This window comes from Hippocampus zosterae, chromosome 5 (genome assembly GCF_025434085.1).
Source record: "Hippocampus zosterae strain Florida chromosome 5, ASM2543408v3, whole genome shotgun sequence".
NCBI classification, from domain to species: Eukaryota; Metazoa; Chordata; class Actinopteri; order Syngnathiformes; family Syngnathidae; genus Hippocampus; species Hippocampus zosterae.
This window is the reverse complement of record NC_067455.1, coordinates 7,580,365-7,601,062: the sequence shown is the minus strand read 5'-3', so window position 1 is coordinate 7,601,062 and position 20,698 is coordinate 7,580,365. Positions and strand designations below refer to the sequence as shown.

Here is a 20,698-nt window from a genome sequence, read left to right as displayed (position 1 = left end):
TTTGTGAGGTGGGGCGGGTGGGAATAAAAAAAATGCTCAAAGGCAAATTACAAAGTGTGTCACTGGCGTGAACGTGGCGGTTAAGAGGGCCCGGTTCCGTGAAACAGGCGGCTTGTCCCTTGCTTATCAAGAGTCTTGTTCTCAAATGCAGACAGGACCGGTGTTTATCTTGCTACGAGATTACAAACGGCTGGACTTGCCAACCACAATGCATCACATACTGGATGAAACAGTCGATTATTTATTTAGTATTTTATTTTATTTCATTTGACTGCTCCTTCTTGACAATAGCATAACATTCTTAAGTATATGTTTTTACTTGGTGTCTTGACTTTTAAAGCAGCGGTCTCCAATGTTGTTTGTAACATGGACCGATTTTGTGTCTCGCGTTATTTTGAATGTCAGCATAGAAGCCAAGTTTCAAGATATTGCTTTTTTTGAGGGGGGGAGGACAGTTTTCAAGGTTTGTCGCCATCTGTTGCACAAAGCAGCCTTGGTACGTTACAGAACCCTTTGTGGGACAGCGGTTACTACAGTGGACAGTTTATCAGGTTACAGGGTGCATGAAAAGGGTGAATGCAGCATTCGGGGTTTTTTTTGGAAGCTGTAACTATCATTTACGCTCCCCAAAAATGTTTTGGGGGGTTTTTACAAATTTTTAAGGCTTGTGGTACACATACATGTTTTTTTTCGTACCACCTGCCACAGAAAGGCGATCTGAATGGATGCACCTGATTTTCAAAGTTCAATTTATTTTAGATTGCGATGAGTAATGAATTTACGCAGCCCACTAGTTAAGAACCGCTCCTCCAAAGATCTTTCTCTATGAAAGATCCTAAGGTCTTGTCTCACACTTGGAAATTAAAGAATTTCTTCTCAAGAGCAGCCAAGATCAAGCCGTGAAGTATCCCACATCATATTTTTAAACTGCTACAAGAGAAATAATTCTTCTTAAGCTGCTGCACCTGCGAAATACCAAGTAGCTTAGTTGGCAAGTGTACCCACGGCAACTCAGGATGAAAATATGGATTTGGGATTTTATCTTTTCTCACTGTTTTGTCATTTTTAAAGGTTTACATGGAACAACCACCCCAGAAAGCAAAACATCTTGGGTGGTGAAACTGGAAGTAGCCTGCTAACCAGCAAACGACCAGACAAAAATACTTTTCAAGCTGGACAGTGTCGTGATCCTCTTCATGCGTGTCTCCAGCAGGTGGCAGACGAGGGTCTTTCCTTCAGTGTGCACACCTTGCTGCTAATCTTCATTAGCCACATATGCCCACGCCACTGCTTGCAGTTTGTCTGATTATTTTGACCTTGTTGCTGCTCTTGTGTGTCGAGACCTCTTGCTCTCGTCATAGTCGTTCTTGTTCCCTTAGTACCACATTTTTTTGTAAGTATAGACTTTGTTCAGTTATTTGATCTGGCTTTTGTTTTGCCTGTGAAGTGGACTCTTGTCATTTTGTTTGGTATTCTCCATTAACTATTTCCTTGACTTTTGCAGGTGCTTTTTGTGAATGTATTTGGGGGGCGGTTCTGGATCCTTGTGACCAGTGTTTTCTGTTTTGGACTTTGTCGGCTTTGCATTTTTGATCATAAACATTTGTGTTCTCGCATTTTGTCTGTGTCTGCATTTCTGGGTTCCTAAACATGATTTATGTCATTTCGAACTTGACAAGAGATCTTTGTTTGCCGACCATCCTTGACAGACATTTGTTCTACTGACCCCCAAAAAATCTGCTCAACTCATCCCAATAATTTGGATGACTCCCAAGAAATATTTTCTCTCGATGTCTTGATCATGATATTCCCTGCCAATGTGTCCTCTGCAGCGATGGCAGTCTGGCAACCAAACAGATTGTGTTCCTGCAGCGACCTGTCCTGAGCCGGAAGCAGAGGGAATCCAAGGTACGCGACCTCATTTTTCCTCTCATGGTTTGCTTTGGCTAATGTCATTGCTCCATGGCCGTTTGCACAGATGTTTTTCCTTTTAGGCCAAATAAAATGACCTCTCTGTGAGTGAGGTCAATTCCTCAGCAGTGGGTGAAATGTTGACACAAGTAGAACTGAACATTTTTGTAGATGACCCCAACGAGTCGTGATAACCCCTGAAGCTAACCTTTGTGTGAGTGGAATGACATAACATGGTTAATGGGCCTAAGATTTAGGAGATAGCACAAGTCAACCAGATTTTCTCTGCACTGCGGCACTTTCTCTCCACCGTTTCCGTTTCACTAGACAGTTGTGCCCGTGTTTCTTCACGTATCGTACGATGTCAAATGTTGCCACGCTAACGTAAACTTCCCATTATTGCAGAAACTGATCTTCAAACCTCGCGGTAAGGCCTGCAAAAATGGCCTCAAAAACAAGGACAGGAAGACAAAACCCAAACTGGAAAAAGACACGAAAATTCCCAATCACTGGGAAAAGGTTGGAAATGAGGAAGGAGACGAGAGGAACGGAGAGAACGAGAAACCAGACGAGCAAGACGAAAAGATTGACGCTACGAGCACCGCCGGGGTCGAAACTGACCAATGGAAAGAGGAAGTAGCTACAGTAGCAGAAGAGAGAGAAAAGGAAACGCTCGAACTTGACAAAGAGGGATTGACTGATGCCCAGGAAGTCACAGAAAATACTGCTGCTGATGAAAAGGAGGACGGCGGCATCGTGGATGAGCAGGAAGTGGAAGCTGTTGTGGAAAACGGCCTTGAAATGTACGAAGATGAAACTGAAGAGAAACCAGACCAGAAGCAACGCACGATTGACGAATCCGTTGGCCAAGATGTCAAGGACACGATAGGACACGATATGGTGGCAGATTCCCAGACCCCGACGATAAACGAAAAACAAGAGTAGCCCAGAATTGTGGAAACCCTACCTCGCAAACCTTAAACTCAAGACAGGGTTCATACTGAACATTTTTGGGACTCGCGTCGACCTCTTAAATCTGCCAGCTTTCATCTACCGACTCTGCTGTATAACCACACGTCCTGAATGTACCATGTATCCTTGAAGGACCTGAAGGAACCAGATGAAGATCCTCGGACTAGACTTAGACCTAAAACTAGAGCTTGCAGTGTTAGGTGGCCTGCAACTCTCTGCCTTTAAAGCGACAGGGAGTGCCGCATAACCGATGTACGCAGAAAAAACTTATTTTTGGATTCTGCTTGATCTTTACTCTCGTTCTGAAAAGAAACATCCAAAAAGATGACAAACCTTAAGTCGAAAGACAAAGAACACTGGCCAACCTCCGTGATACTACTGACCGTCTAAAGACAGAAAAGACTTGTGATGCATTCAATTCTACGCAATTTGATGTGTTGCCTTGACGAGAAGGCCGACATTTGGGGGCGGGACCCGTTTGCGACAGGCAATCCAAACTAGCGTCAAGAGATCTTCGGAGGCGATACATCATTGACGGCTTATACTCACCTTGCGTACAGAATGTTTCGGACAAGCACATGTCAAATTCATGGGAATGAAATGTAGCTTTTACCTTTTGGAGATGTTTTTCAACTTGCTGTTCCTGATCAAGTTTGCGATCATCCGCTAAAAATGTTAGCTAGCTATAGCGTTAGCTGCGAGCCAAAGGTTCGCATTATTTGCATTTGTGGGGTCTTAGATGTGGGGTGAATCCGAATAAAGCGAGCTGTTGGTTTACAACTCATGCCCAGGTCTAACATAACAAATCTAAAAATCGTAAATACGGTAAATATTGTTGTGAAAACAATTCTACGCCAAAGGAGAAAAGAGGAGCCCTGTATATGGACTGGGAAGGCAGCGTTACAGTACTTGATACTTTAATGACTCTGGTAGAGCCCCTCCCCTAAAGTGTGATCCAATTATGAATTGTGTGACTATAGAGGTTCCACCTTCGTAAAACACGGCGCCCGAATTTCTGTTCCGACACGTTGAGCTAGCTAGTGTATGAAATGCGCTATGTACAGTACATAAAGCTGCCTCGCCTTGTTTTACCTTGATGATATAACCGAAATTTGTAACGACGTCTGCCAATTTTTAGGCCACAAATATAAAACAATCTTATGAAAGACACGAAGTATCCCGCTAACTGACGTATGTTCATGCCACTGCGCTAACTAGTCGATTCGTACGCCATTCGTAAACCAGGTTATGCTTGGACCGTCATACAACCCGACTTCTTTTGAGCTTTATGGAGCTGTCTCTTGCCATGAAAAGGATTTGAAAAATATTTCACTTGACGGCAACCCTTAAAAAAAGAAAATACATTTTGAAATGTGCATTCATGCCATGAGGCTGCCAGTTCGCGAATCGAGCTCAAGAAAACGGACACAAGCTGCCCTGTGGCGTGTGAAATGAAATAGAAATGAATTGGCTCATTTGAAAGTAAGTGTAGTTAGCGTGGCTTTTTTTTTTTTTGGACCTCCAGCTATTTCAGCGCTCCTCAGCAGGTGCTGTATGTAACGATAAGTGAGTCGTGAGATGGCATTTGGTGGCGCGGCCGCAGTGAAAGGCGGGACAGCGGGTGGGTCGGCAAGGTGAGAGGTGGGGACGTCCGCCACGCAGATCGCTCATTAGGCCGCTAATGGATTTTGTCAGTAGGGCATCTGTCAGAAATCAGGCATTTCTTACACAAGGAGAGAGAGGGGTTCGCTTCGCCAGGCCACTATTGACAATAATGCCCACACCAGGTACCTCAACAAATAGCTTTCTGATGTCTCATGCTTTCATGTGAACTCGGAATGATTTTCCTGGTTTGATGGTTTTGCTTTTCAATGTAACAATTACACGAGCTAGTTGTGTTCGCTCATGTGGTGTCCATGTGTCGAAAAATATTTGTCTGGTGCTGTTTTTGTGCAGAGCGGAAAACACGCGTGAGACCGGCTTAGCCTTAACACCCCAAATTGTCTTGTTTTTTTATTTTCTTTTTGTTTTCGTAAGTTACCACTTCCCCCCAAAAATATCTGAAAAATTAGCATAGCAACACCGCCTGGGATGATTTGAAAATTCAACACCTGGAAATAGTGTCACTTGACAACGTGAAATTTGATAGTCACAAGAGGTGTGACCCACAAAAAAAGTTTTTAAAAAGATGGCTGAAAATACACAGGCGGGTATTTTTCCCAGTCGGGTTTTTCGAAATGTTTGAAAATGGTTTTGACGCTGGCGACACTGGAAAGAAAGAATTTCAAGTTTTTATTACAGTGACTTGCCTGCCCGTTGTGTTGAGACCGATGCTTCAAGCTACCTCCCGAGGGTTTCTTGATTTTTAAAATGAGGGTCTGCGCCCTTCCCGACGGCAAAGTACGAGGTCATACTTAATGGCCGCCTGGGTTCAAGGGTCACATTTTACCGTCCGATTGATTTTTCCAAAGGAGAGAAGCACTATTAATTGTGTTCCAAGATATGAAGAACATTCTCTCACTGGTGGAAGGCTTTTGGCTGCTCTTGGGCTTTAATTGAACGTTGTATTTTGTGTTTTGCGATGATTTATGGAATTGCCGCAGCGCTTCAAAGGCACAGAGCTCATGTAGTTTCCTTTTTCCACAATTCCTCAGGTTCCTCGGTTTATATACATTTCGGAACAAAATAATGTTCATCAGCACCATATTTTAAATGGTAACATCATGATATGGTGATTAATCGGTGATTAACGTATTTCAGGAACGAAAGAATAAATGCATGTTCAGCTGGGGGGGGGGGGGGGGTTCCTGCATACGAAATTTGACACTGATTCCTGTTTCACGAACACTTGTTGGTTTATTTCAATTTCAGTTGTGGGTGTGGTGATGTCAGAGAAACATGAAGCCACTCCTAAAACTGTCGATAGATTTTCTTTCTTCTTGCCAAAGTGTCAAGTCGTTTCTTTTGTAACCGAGCCTGTCCGTCTGACTTTGCAATTTCAAAACTTTTTTCAAAACAATTTTCAAGATATATTTTACATGCTTCAGGACAAATGCTGAAAATGTACAAAGACCGTGCAAATGATCAGTGCCACCTATCATACCGGGCTCCCACCTGGTATGATATGGTGATTTAGCAATAACCAATATATTGGAAGAAAAACATCAATTTAGGTAATGCTATGCATAAAAATTGACATTTTCATAATTTACCCAAATAATTATACTCGATAAATTACAAATTTTCCAGTAGTGGGGCGTGGTGGGGAGGTACAACCGTAGACAGTATACCGAGATTATAGAAGCACTTTCATCACAAATTGACGATATCAAGGTTTTATACTGAGGAATCGATTTTGGACGGTGACGGACGACGTGATACGTCACATGTCAACCGTAAAAATATGGTAGCGCTTTCATGTTACGGTTTAAATATCCATCGTTGACTGCACATCGAGGTTACAGATTGGACACAGCGGCTTTTTATCAGACGATCAACGATCCATACTGGTCTATCAGTAAATTTGGATTCGTACTCGGTGATATTTTGTCAAATCCGAAGTTGTCCGTTTTGCCTCGAAGTATCTATTTTCATCATTGGTAGAATTTACTTTAATGAATTTAACTTGTTTGTTTTGGGGTGGGGTTTTTTGTTGTTGTTTTTTGTTGTTATGTTATGAAACATGTCAATCAGCAACCCCCTTGGCCTGCCCTCCCCTCAATGACATCACCAATGTCACACGATAGCCGTTTGTGTGTCTTAACATTCCATTCGGACAGGGAACGAACGGTCTTAACCTTGACAAACGCTTCCGTCACGTTACCAACAGAACGCTTTCTTTTCCCGATAAGAGACCTCTGAGACCAGCCCCACCCTTGGGATTGTGGGTAATTGTTTGATTTGTTTAGTTTGCCAGCAGTAAGGAGACATTTGAATATTGTATCATTCCAGCTGCCTATTTGTGTCTGAAAAGCTAACATGCCAGTGATGTAAGTATTCTTTATGTGTATGCCGTCCCGTCCATCTATGACGTTATTCTTGTTAACCGCCGCATCTGTACAATTTGTACATTATAAAAGTATTTATATTTAATGTCCACATGTGTGCTTCTTTATTGGGCAATGGAAGTGATGACCTTTGATGTCACTTGTACTAAGTTATTCATCAGCGTGTTTTGTGTCATATTTGGAGACCAATACATACACACAAACGCCCTACAAATATAATTTCATTTTTTTCTTTGATGATCCACATGCAAAAAAAAAATTAAGACCAGAAATGAGAAGATCATAAAAGGACATATTTTTTAAAATTAAAAAATACATATATTTATACATGAATAAATACAAAGTACAAAACTCATTTTGATGCATCCTATTCACCAGTTTCCTGATAAATACATTTATTGATATTTTCTGCCTATTGTTTTGCTTGTTTTCCACAAACAAGATGAATCAAATAAGTATGTAAAAAATGACATTTACGTTGAGAACGTTGGACAAACTGTTTTGCCTAAAACAGCAACAAAAAAGTATGATGGTATTAAAATGTTACCTACTCTTAGATGATCATTTTGACCATCGATAAAATGTAAAATTTGTGTGAGTTTTTTTGCACAAGTAAGTTCATTTTTGGTCTAAAATATTTTGATTCGGGGAGTTAAGAGCTTTTTTTTTGGTTCCATTTAAATTTTTAGCCAAGTAAAACAATAAAAATAAAAGAGAGAATATTCAATGAAATTAATTACTGTTGCCATGTGTTGTGTAATATGCATTGTGACCTAGTAAAAAATATATTGAAACATTATACAATTTGTATTTTGGTAGTTTTCAAAGCAAATCATTTTTAGAGTAGGCCTAAAATCTAAAATAATAGCCCTCTGCCCCAAAAGTGTTTTTATTGTTATTAAATCACATGCCCCCTTTGAATTATTGTTATCTTTTTTTTAATCTTCTCCAAAATGTTAAATCTGAAATTTATCTTTTGCTTGGTCTCCGCAAGCAAGTTTATAAAACAACCTTTCTTGAGTGGCTTAGAAAAAAAAACCTTTTCAGGCTAAATCCTAAAATAGTAAAAATGATATCTAATGGATGTCTTATTATGTGCATTATGGCAATTATTGACGCATATCACATTACAATAATACATTTCTTACTCATTTCTTAATCAAATCATCACATTAGCACTCTAATACGCATTTTGTTGATGGCATGATTAAACCAGGACGTCATTAAATGTGCATTTGGGTCTCGCGTTTTCTCATAGTGGTAAAAGGTCAAAAGTTTGCATCTCTCACTGATGGGATATTTGCGCCTTTGTTGCAGCGCGGTATGGCACCCAAGGGCTGCATTACACGCACGCGCACGGTCAGTGTATAAACACACCAATGTGGCTTGTAAAAGTGTAGCAAAGAGGACAAATGCAGGCAGGAGACGCATGAGAAACATAAGCAGACATCACACCCCCATTTGTTTCTGTATGGATGTGAAAATCCTAATAATGCCACAAGGCCCCAGCACGGCCCTGGCGGGTCAATATTTCAGCCCAGATAATAACACGGCTCTGCGTTATGAAGGGCCCACAAGGCTGACTCAATCCATACTCTCGCAGACTAAAAGATCATTAAGACCAAACCCCAAACACCAAACCACTCTCCTGCCTGCATTGATTGATTGCTAATTGAAGAGTCTGACGAGTCCATCACACACACGGAGACATCATGCAAGGTTTGTATGTCTATTATGTATAATCCACAGGACCCCATTGATTACCACACAACAGCTCAGCTGAATATTTTCATCAATAGTCATTTTTCCAAAAGGCTTTTCATGTATGATCTAGTCTAGAATGATTCACACAGAGAAAAATAAAATGAACTAAAAGTGGTCAATTTACGGCTCCAAAATTAAAGTCAAGCCTTTAAAAAAAAAGTGTTGAAATTAGTAGCAGATATGCTCGACTAGTTGTCTTACTTGTCTCCCTCAATGCCACACTGCCCTCTAGTGGTAAAAGAGGCTACTCTATGAAAACGCTGCTAGAATTAAAAATTTTAGCTATCATTTGCATTTTATGACTGACGATCTACAATTATGTTTTTAGGGACATGAACAGAAAAAAACATATTTATATTTATTTGTAGTAATAATTAAATGTGTAAACAAAAATGATGGTAGTGTAGCGGATTACTTTATTTCCTCACTCTGACATGGGTCCTCGAGTTTTTCGTGTGTCCTGTTTGTGATCCATGTCTACTCCATTCCGTGTCGATCGTTCCAACTGATGTTGGGAGTTTTGTTTTTTTTTAACTTTCTGACAATCCTCAAAATAATCATCGAATGTTAAAGCCATGCAGCTATCACAAAAGATGGCAAAAAAACAACAACTTTAGCATAGCCAGCTTCCTGTTTAATTCCAGGGGTTTGTTTGTTTGTTTGTTTGTTTTAATTCGAATGTTTTTAAAACCTGTGAATCTTTAAAAAAGTCATCAAAGTTTCATGCTGCATTCGATGTCGGAGACAAAAACAGCTTTCTGTCTTGGCATTGCCTGAGGATACTGCCGAGTATTCGCACTGGAATTTACCCAAAATGGCTGTTGACAGCCAGGTTAACCCCATTTCCTGTTCAGTTTCTGGCCTGGGTCTCGAATACCAGTACTTTTTTTGTGGGTCCTGGTGCACTAGACAGGTTCACCAAACGTGTCATTTTTGATATTGGACCTAGGCACTGTTTTTTTTTGGTTAGTTAGTTTTTTTTTTGTTTTTTTTTACCTTCCCAGGTTGCACCAGTGAGTTAGCGGTCGTGTTTGAGACCCTTAAAATACTTTCAAAATATTTTCATCAGAAGATAAGTAGCATTTTGCTTTTTCCTGTTAGCGGCTCCAATCAGTCTTATGCAAATTCGAGACAGAAGCTCTCTGATCAAGTTTACCAGCAGACTTGATGTGGCGTAGTGAGGTCACATGGTGATGTTATGAAAATGTGATGTCACTCATGCCGGGAGGGGAAGTACATTAGAGACATGACACAGCTATGTGACATCATTCACTTTACAGGGGCCGCTGACAGTGACAACAACTCCTGTAAAAGTCATTTTTATCATGAAATAACATTTTAAAATGCTGAAGAAATAGTTTGTCAGTATCCTCGTAAAAAAAAATTAAGTGCTGCCAAAGGTGGATGTGTTTTATTCATTTGTGTCTGCCATGACAGGAAAATGGCTGCGGAGCAGGTTAGTAAACAATTAATAAATCGATAATGAAGGGTTCAACACCATCATGCATTGAAACCCCAACCCTGATTTACTTTCTCAAAACTTTGAAACAAACTCTTATACTGTTTGAAACCCTACTTTGAAATCTTAAAATTGTCTTGAAACCCCTGATTGGAACCCGAACCATTGTTTGAAGCCCCAACCATAGCTTGAAACTGATCCTTGACTTGGAACCCTACTTTGAAGCTCTAACTCTGTTTCTCGTGAAGGCACACTGTCTTCAGACCCCAACCCAAGTTTGATACTAAAAACCAGACCGGGTAGCAGTCATTTGAAACCCTAACATGGAACTGAAACACAAAGTCTTACATGAAAGCCCAACCCCGACTGAAATCCCACCCTTCTCTAACCCTGGTTTGAAACACGAGCCCTACTTTGAACCCTTTGTGAGAAATCTTAACCCTGGCTTGAAACCATAACCCTTGTTTGAAATCCTATCTTCAAAAAGCTAACTTGAGGCACAAACCTGGCTTTGAAATCTTAACCTTGGATTGAAACTCATAACTTGAACCCTAAGCCTTCCTTGAAACCCTAAAACCGACACTAAACTCCAACTCTGGTTTGAAACACCAATTATAATTTAAACCCCTAACCCCGTCTTGAAACCAAAACCCTGCTTTGAAATCCTAACCCCTGGACTGAAACCCAAACTTGACTCCTTAGACCTTATGGTTTTAAACCCTATCCTTGTTTTGGAACTCTCAATGTAACCCTTTCATGCACCCTGAAACCAGATAACATGGTAAGCTATCCACTGTAGTAACCACCGTCCCTGAAAGGGTAAAAAACCTGAACCATAAAAACCCGAATCTTAACTTGAAACCTTAATCCTGGCTTGAAACCCTACCCTTTGTTTAGAAACCCATCCTAACCTAACAATCATTTTGAGCTCGCTCTGTTACTGTCACTGTCGGTGGACAGAAACCCCCTTACAGGGTGCAAGCCAAAGCCGTCACGTCGTCAGAAGAGGAGGCCATCGCCATGCGCTCCTTGCCGTGCGACGCAGACGGATACCTGAGGGTCCTCCACTCGCCCTCATCTGACTACCACATCCTGGACTTCCTTGGGGAGGGCACCTTCGGCGACGTGGTCAAGTGCTTGAAGACGGCTACCAGGGAGGAAGTCGCCGTCAAGATCTTCAAGCACATCGACGCCCTGGACACGTTTAAGAAAGAGGTGCCGAACACAAGACGTGATGGACTTCTGGTTATCGATGATTTTGATTTGATTTGATTTGTCTTTTTCAGGCCAGCACACTGCAAACCTTAATGGATTACGACACGGACAAAGTCAACTTGATCCAGTGCAAGAGCATCTTTGTGGACAGAGCGTACATGTGTCTCGAGTTTGAGATGTTGGACATCAACTTGTGGGATTTTATGAACACCAGACCCACCAAGTGCCTCCTTGTCAAGGAGATCCGACCCATTCTTCATCAGGTACATTTGCCTCCATCTAAACTTACGTCGATTGTAGAAGTCTCACGGGCGAGAGAATTTGCTGGCAAAAACTCCTCACGGAAGGGCTCACGTCATTCTGACTGATACCCGAAATGAAATAAGAAAAAAAGTGCATTGTGATCTTTGGGACTCCATCTATGTGGCAGATGTACAGTAGTGGTTTTCAAAGATCAGCTCATGTCTGTTTTGTTTGAAAGTTCAACTTTCTGTTGAAAAGTTGGAAGAGTTCTTTATTCCAAAACAGAGATCTAACACAAACATTGTCTGTTGAATTTGTTAAAGCGGAGTACTGGGGCCACACGAAAAAGAAAATTTTACTATGAGAAACAAGGTGTCATGCTGTTGTGTTTCGTTTGACCAAAATAATAAATAAAGAAATAAAATACAAAAAGTCATCTTTCAAGAATGACTTAATGATTGAGAGGATAATGATTTTATTTTATAAGAAAAAGGTAGCATTTTTTTAGGATGAAAAGCGGGAATATTACAGCAATACAGTGGACCCCCACATATTTGTGGTTTTGCACCTATAGATTCACCTATTGATGGACATCTTTTTAATTTTCCTGGCCATTCCCCGCTTGTTTTAATAATAAACACATACTGGAGGGTATTCAGAGTTTTTTAAGACAATTTACATATTACACAGACCAGTAGTGGTCCACCATAGTCCTATTTTTCAGTTTTAAAATGTATTATTGTGGAGGAAAATGTAATTTAGCAAAAAAAAATTATTTGACAGAAAAAAAATACATAATTTAAAACAACAGTCTTGTAATGTTACATTTTTTTTCACGAAACTTTTTTTTGTCGTTTGTTTTGGAAAAAATATATTGTTGTATCAGTACAACTTCTTTCTTTTTTTAAAAAAAAGTGTTAGTTTGTTCACAGAAGATGGATTTTTCTCCAAAATAATACTTAATTCTCATCTAGATTGCAATTTGAGGGTTAGGGGTTTTGTGCCCTGTCGTGGCTTAAGCTAGCAAGGTATGCTAATGCGCTTCAACATTTCGGCCTGGAGTTATTTTTGCGCTGAACAGTTTTTGTGATAATTTTACATATTTTTTTTTCGATACGCATTGATTTATCCTTGATGCCCAAGCTTTATATCGGGATTTCTGTCCATCGTTTGAGTTAGCTTTTAAGCTAGCAAGCCAGGCTGGTGAAGCTATTATAATTGAATACCATGTACTCGTGTCTTCAGCTGGCCGTGGGCCTGCATTTTCTGAACAGTATTGGACTTATCCACGCAGACCTGAAGCCCAACAACATCATGATGGTGGAGCACGTCAACCGGCCGTACAAAGTTAAAATCATCGACTTTGGCTTGGCCCAGCACGTCTCCGAGACCAATCAGGGCCGACACTTTCAGAACCGCCGCTACAGGTATGCAAAGAGTGTAGCTGAAGTCCTTTTTTCCCCTCAGTGATTATGTTGAGATTTGGTTGATGATGTATGTGCAAGAGATATAGATAGTTCTTGCTACTTTCAGGGCTCCAGAGATCATCCTCGGTTTTCCCTACGCGGAGGCGATCGACGTGTGGTCTCTCGGTTGCATTATCGCAGAGTTGTTTTTGGGCTCTCCACTTTTCTACAGCACCTGTGAATACGACATGGCAAGAAGCCCGCCCTGACCCACCCATCCAAAAAAAAAAAAATGTATTCCAATCCTGACTGCTCTGAAATAAGGTCTCTTCCATTTTTAACCTTTTTTTTCCACAGTTGAGAAAGATCGAGCACATCTTGGGTCATCTTCCACAAAGACTTCTGAACATTGGAGTCAACACGACTTATTTTTACAAGAAGGAGAGGGCCTACCAGACATGTCACTGGAGACTAAAGGTATAAAGTTAACTTCTGAATAGCAATGAGCTATCAACAGCCTACGATCTTTAGGCGGTGAATGGCTCAAAAGGTTTGGACATTTGGAAAACTTCCTTTTAGATTTCACTGCGTTTCTGACAGTTTTGTATCACTTCCCCGTAGACGCCCAACGAGTATGGCTATGTAGCCTGCACCGACAGTTTTCTCAACTCTCTGGATGACCTTTGCAAGGTATCAAGCTTTGTTCTTTATCTTAATAGCGTCCTAGCAAAGAACACAGGATGAGAAATGTCTTTTTGCCTGATTAATCGCATGTGAATGCTGGTGCCAAGGTGAAAATGCCAAACAAACAAATCAATTGGGGGGAAAACTAATTCAGAGATATTACTGGGGTAAATGGAATGGAGCATTTGGTATGCTGCTGAGCTGTGTCAAGTTCCAGCACGTAACATTAGCTAAGGAACAGGAAGTGTAACTGCTTCGGTGCTGCTAATCCCTTGGCTAGCACATATAAGTGCTAGTCAAATGCTATATAGTTTGGTTGTCGGTCAAAAATGTTCACAAATTTGTCTTTGTGAATCTCGTCATTGCAGTTTGATTTTTTTTTACATTTAATTTTAAATATCATTAAGTGTATTGGTGTTGACACAAAGCAATTTCTCTAAAGTTTCCTTACTGTCCCAAAGATGAACTGTATAAGCAAAACGAGTGAAATCCCAAATCGTGTCATTTAATTGGACCTTGAATAAAAAGGCACGACCTGCAGATGCTGCTGTTAAACCTTTATGTTTCTTTTCTGACTTCCCTTTGGTTTTCTTGGAGAAATAATTCAATAAATAAAAACAGCGATGTCATACCTCACCAACCATAAATGAGGGTTGGATTTTGAAAAAGCATGATTCATGTCATGTTGGCATGCGTCTCAGTATTAAAGCTTGTCGTGTGTTCCGGTCCAGGTCAGACAAGTGGTCCACCTGTCAAATGAGGACACCACAGCAGAAGTCCAAGACCAGGAGGTCTTTGTGGATTTGCTGAAGCAGCTCCTGAGGCCTGACGCTGGCAAGCGACTGATGCCCAGTCAGATTCTCCAGCATCCCTTCGTCACCCTGACTGACCTTGCACACAGCCACGCCAACAGCTTCTAGTAAGTTCACGGCAAGAAACCGCAGAAGCCAGTTCAGTGGGTTAAACACCTGATTTCTTCTGTTCAAGCATGAAACTGAGCTGCGAAATGATGCAGGCCTGTCAGAATTCAAGCCCTGGGACTCAGGTTGACACTTCTGCGGCCTCGCACCACGCCACTCGTCCCACTTGGCAGATCCACCGGGAACATCCTGACATCGTGGGGATCTCCTCGGGCATCTTGAGGGGCCTCAACCTGGACAACCTCGACTCGGAGTCACACACGACTCTCTCGTCTCGGCTCCGTTTAGTCAACCTCCACAAGTCGCCAGACTCGTCGCCCCATGAAAACGTGCGGCACATGGCAGGGTAAGCAGCAGAAGATTTGAACCGATTATTTATTTATTTATTTATTGGGATGATGCCGATTCTGATATTTGGCAGGAAAAAAAATGATTTCCCATCAATCAAACAATTAATTAAAAAATATATATTTAGTGCGTAAATTTTTTTTAGGGGGTCACCTATATATCCAGGTGGCCTGGCGGTCCAGTGGTTAGCACGTCGACCTCACAGTGCAGGTGTACCAGGTTCAATTTCAGCTCTGGCCCCCCTGTATGGAGTTTGCATGTTCTCCCTGAACCTGTGTGGGTTTTCTCCGGGTATTCCAGTTTCCTTCCACATTCCAAAAACATGCATAGCAGGCTGATTGAACACACAAAATTGTCCCTAGGTGTGAGTGTGAGCGTGGATGGTTGTTCATCTCTGTGCGTCCTGCGATTGGCTGGCAACCGGTTCAGGGTGTCCCCCGCCTACTGCCCAAAGACAGCTGGGAGAGGCTCCAGCACCCCCCGCGACCCTTGTGAGGATAAGCGGATTGGAAAATGGATGGATGGACGGACCTATATATCCCAATAGAGCATTTGCCCTTAAAATTCCATGAAATTAATGGTAATTTTCTGCCATCTTTTATCCATTTGTCCATAAAATATTATTTTGTATAAAAGACACAATAAAATGAAACAAATATGCACTGAAGTCCCCCCCCCCCCCCCCAAAAAAAAAGATCTTTCATGTGCCCTGTAACGTCCACTGTAGTAACCGCTGGCCCTGAAAGGGTTAAAATCGAGTTTTAGAAATACATATTTGCGCATCTGCGTTCAACATAGTAAATGGTTCGGGTACATCAAAACCAAACCATCAGAAAGGTCAATTTGCCAATGATTTTTTTTGTTGACAGCGTTTGTTTTTCAGAGAACCACAACAGGAGGAGGATCAGAAGTCCGTGCAGGAACAAAGAGGTATGTTTGAGCTCACTGTTGGAATCAAAGTACGATGACACCATTTCTGACATTCCAACAGGGGCTTCCACCATGATGTCCACCACAGCGGCTAAATCTGAGCCACCAGTGCAAAACAGCAACCAGTCAGTTTTTAGCTTTATTTTTTTTTTTGGTCAAGACTCTTTTTAAGATGTCTGCCAAATCCGTAGTTTCCTACTTGCTTTTTTTTTTTTTTTAAGTGCGCCAAAAAGTACCAACCCGGATGGAAGACGAACCACTATCTCCGATGGTGACCAAACAGCAAAGGGTAAGTCATATTTAGAAATGTGATGCCACCGCTTGTCGCGATCAATTAATCACAATCGTATGTAATGTTATATTTTTGCATGAAAAAAAAGTTAGCAGAAATTTGATGTGAATTTTTTTGAGCCAATATCATTACAAAATCTTGCAACATTTTATTTATTTTTATTTACTAATTGAGAAAAAACTTTTACCTAGATTATGTCACTGTACCCAACCCGGTATGTCGGTGCAGTCTAATAGCTGGCGAGCAAGTCTGATGAAGTTTGTTATTTGAACACGTCGTCCCTTTTTTTTTTCCTCCAGAAATCCCCAACACGTTTACTGAATCTGCGACCACCAGCATGGCCACGGCGACGTCTTCAACGCCAAGGAGCATCAAGTAAGACTTGGTCTACGATGTCTTATCGTTTTTTTCATGAACTACACGTTTGTGCCTCATTCACCTTTCATGTCTTTATTGGTCAAGCAACAAGCGGGTGAAATGGAAGGCCAAGCCAGGAGGCATCCGCACACCAAAAGGTTTGTCTTCAGTCACCTACTTTACACATCTCGAGAATATATCTTCATGTGTGCTTGTGTGAGTTTTGTCGTTGCTCATGGGCACTGTGTTCAGTAGGAAAAGGAAGATTGAAAAGGAGGAGACCGAGTTTGAGAACCGCACCAAACAGTTCGAGGTCAGTGTTGTCGCCTGACTGTTCTCTCTCACTCTAGTTGGTTTGAATGGAATCCGGTTTGGCTTTGAATGTCTCAAATGTTTGTTCTCAAGTCAAAGCAAGGAATCACCCATATGTTATCTTGAAATCTTGGAAGTTGGGTCACTTGGCTCTTATCTCAAAGCAACACTAGAATTGAATTGGATTTAGAATGTAATTGGGCTAATTGTTGCACAGAAGTCATCAACATACCTTCTTCCTGTTTGCATTCTTTTGCCTAGTAAGAGAAAGTGACATTACATTACAGTACGGTTGTAAATATTTTTTTTTTTCCTGAAACAGACCAAGTGAGACACAAGACATTGTTTACAAACCATCCGCCCAGAAAAAGCAAACCACAAACTTTAATTTTCCCATGGGTCTTCCCATAATATTTTATCTGTACAGGGACTCACCGGTAACAAAGAAGAGAAAAATGAACACAACACCGGAAAGTAGTGATGGGGCCAATACCCATGCGGAGAATACAACCCAGTCTACAGCGACAGAGCGCATTGTGTAAGTATCAGAACCTGTGACAGACGCACATTGTTGTATTTGGCATAAAAGCTCCACCCCCAATCAAACATTACGCACTATCATTGTTGTATCTTGGCAGGAAAACAAAATCTGATGGCGTCCCGACAAAAAATAGTAAGTCAGTCAGATGTACCTCACCTTGGAGACCGAAGTGCAAAAATTGTTATATAGAGTCTTCGAAAGTGCTTCCTTAGTCTGTGTAACAGCATCTTTCGACGTCTTTCCCCCCCCCCAAGAAACACCAAAGAGCAAAAAGGCACAGAACTCTTACTCAGCCTGGAGGAGGAGGACTGAATCTGCGCGTAAATGGAAGACCGATACCAGCGAAAGGGCTAAAGCTGTGACCAAAACACAGCCCCCTTCTGGGATTACAAACCGCACTGGGTAGGTTAGAGGATGATGTGCACACCTGGACTTTTGTTTTTTTTAATCTAATAGATTACGGCCAAAATTATTGTTAAGCGCGACTTAATCCATCTCTTCACAACAGTGTGGATAGCGACAAGACCCAAAAAAAGAAAGACAAGACATGACGGTGTCCAAACACTTTGTTGTAAGTCCAGCAATCTTTTCAGGGGCGAATTTTTTAATATAATTTAAAGATTGTCTTTCATTCATTAGCAGATTGCCTTGATAGAGTCGCTTTGTTTATTAAATGATATTCCGACACGTTTGCTAATTTAAAATTGTCACCAATAGTCTCAATATGCTCGCTTTACTGAGTTTACAATGTCACCAGATAGAGTCGACAGGTTTGGTTTTCCTTTTTTAGTAAAGTCACCGGGTAACCTCGCTGGGGTTTGGTTTGCTTGGATGACAATGTCACCAAACTTTTTTTTTTCTACTTTATTTCTACAGACCTTCCCATAAAACAGAGGAGCGTTTTCACTTTTTGTGATCATCGTCTGGTCCGGCAGAAGATCAGAACCGAAGGAGGCGACCAAAGCAATCAATGCTAAACCCGGTCGGGAAAGGATATGGTATTAGCGACTGAACGATTGTATACCCATAGTTCATAACACATCCTAATTTGTTTTCATACAGTATATATAGTATATATATTTTTGTCATTCCAGAGCTGTTGATGGTCCTGACAGAGTCACAACAGAAAGAGAAGATGAGTTCCTGGTGGAGGTCCAGGTATGACATTTCACAATTGGCATCCTTAAGCAAACTGAACGATGTAACTTCAAACTCACCTCTTTGTTTTAATCTGTCCAGATTTAGAGGCTCAGTCTGAATGCAAGGACTCTTCAAATGATACCGATGGGTCCCCCCCAAAAAAAGAGGATACAAAGCACTCTGATGCTACAGAATGTTGATGGATTTGTGTTGCATCCCTTTTTGGATGCATTGTGTTAGACACAATCAGACCATCGATCATAAATGGTCCTAAAACTCACCGCTTATAGACCAAAAGTGAACAGAGATCATTTTCAGGCATCTGAAGCAGATTAGACTTCTTGGGAGCGAGATGGACTATTCTACACAAGGATCAAGGCAGACATTGTAAGTGGACGTGTCATTACGCCCCCCCCCCCCCCACCCCCACCACCACCAATTTACCAAGAAAGCAACAACCCCCCCCCCCCAAAAAAAAAACACACCCTTAAAACTTTACACATACATAAATAATACAGTGCATGAGACAGTGTTAGGCACAGAGAACAATACAAATGGAATACACTGGCAACATAACGCTAACAACCGCAATAAATGCTTTGTATATGCACACTACATGAATAAAATTGCACTAGTAGTAAAATCTCTTGTATTTAGAGAAATAGTATTCAAGAATTCATGACATGTATTTCTTTAAATCAGGTTGAGGAATAGTCCAAAACACAAAGAGCAATAGTTTAGCCAACTGCTAACTACAACCAGCTAAACTAGTTAGCAGGTAATTACTTTAGCTAGTGCCAGCCAATTTTTTATTCCGCTTCATTAATCACTTAATTCGAGGCTTCAAGCCCTCAAAAAACTACCAGTTTTACAATGAATATTCATAAAAGTAATTTTGGTAATCTTTTTCTAAGAACAGTACACCTGTTTGCGGTGTTGATGATGCAGATGCAGGTATTGTCTGCGGAATAAGCGATTTTGGAGTCTAATTTTGTATACTTGGTGTTTTTTATTTATTTTTTGGGGAGGTTACTCAAGATTGTTCTGGCTTTTTGAACAACACATTTATAATACACTTTTATTCTCACTTTCCCGGGATGTTGTTGTGAAATACCTCAATGACTAAATAGTTTCAAATGAAAATGAAATACCTTATACTCGGGGTGTCCAAAGGCGGTCCTCAAGGACCGCTCTCCTGCCTGTTTTCGAGCTCTCCCAGGAGCAACACACCTGATTCAAATCATCAAGATCATTCTAATGCTGCTTCAGAGCTGGCTGATGAGCTGATCATATGAATCAGGTGTGTTGCAGCCTGGAGAGCTGGGAAACAGGCAGGACAGTGGCCCTCCAGGCCCGGATCCTTATACTGTAAATCGTGAACACTGTTTTCTTCCTATATTTCTCAGGACAGCCAATCAGCGACGAGCAAACGTGTCCGAGGCCCAGATGGGGAAGCACGCAGTACTTGAAAATACCAGCAGATGGCACTAAAGAACTATGAAGATTTAGTCACAATGTTTTATTATTTATTAATTTATTTATTTTAAATTGAATGCGTTGCATCTCTCTGGCCGATGCAGATTAAAAACACTTGTGAGTTGGTTAATTTAGTTTGTATAGTTTCGTGTCGTATTTTGTGACTGGAGGACTTTAATGACAGTGTTGGTGGGGGTGGTATTGGTCACTTTGTGTCCAGATAGGACACAAGTAAGTCGACGTTGTGGCTGGTTGATGTCGTTTTGTGTCTGGCGACAGACATCAGTAGCAGACATCTGAGGGAAAAAAAACAAGGAAGCAAAATGGGGGTAAAACTGACCATGCGTTGCTGGACACACGACAGACATTAAGAGGTGATGCTTTGTCGTGGAAAGATAATTGGGTTAAAACTACAAATAGTTTCAAAAGCGTGTTTCAAAGAAGCGTGAACGCATTAAATTTGGTGTTGAGGCCAACTCAAGATATGAAATTAGGGTTAAAGTTGGCCTCAAACCCTAATTTGAGTTTCATTCTTGTTTGAAACCCGGGATTTGGATTTCACATGAGGGTTTCAATCCTGGCAAGGATTTCAAATTCGCATTTCAAATCGGGATTAGGGTTTCAAGTGAAGAGTGTCAACATTTATGGTTTCAAATAAAAAAAAATAAAAGTTTCAAAACAAGGTTATAGTTTTAAAGTTCAAGGTTTCACCATCTTAAGA

General features: G+C 41.1%; 2 protein-coding genes across 2 annotated transcripts in view; both read left to right on the top strand.

Annotated features, from left to right (window-relative positions):
• The window catches only part of LOC127601055 (raftlin-like), a 76,380-nt gene extending 69,405 nt beyond the window's left edge, over positions 1–6,975 (top strand). The window contains exons 10-11 of the mRNA XM_052066032.1: positions 1,833–1,908; positions 2,317–6,975. Of these exons, the coding sequence (XP_051921992.1) occupies positions 1,833–1,908; positions 2,317–2,856 (616 nt within the window). The 3' untranslated portion in view covers positions 2,857–6,975. The remainder of the gene's footprint in view (positions 1–1,832; positions 1,909–2,316) is intronic.
• Positions 6,976–10,666: 3,691 nt separating this feature from the next.
• Positions 10,667–14,955, top strand: LOC127601214 (homeodomain-interacting protein kinase 3-like). Its single transcript, XM_052066277.1, has 8 exons — positions 10,667–11,328; positions 11,400–11,591; positions 12,817–12,998; positions 13,105–13,239; positions 13,340–13,454; positions 13,599–13,667; positions 14,393–14,580; positions 14,649–14,955. Exons 1-8 carry the CDS (start codon positions 11,134–11,136, stop codon positions 14,929–14,931), a joined length of 1,359 nt encoding a protein of 452 aa, XP_051922237.1. The 5' UTR covers positions 10,667–11,133; the 3' UTR covers positions 14,932–14,955.
• Positions 14,956–20,698: the final 5,743 nt, after the last annotated feature.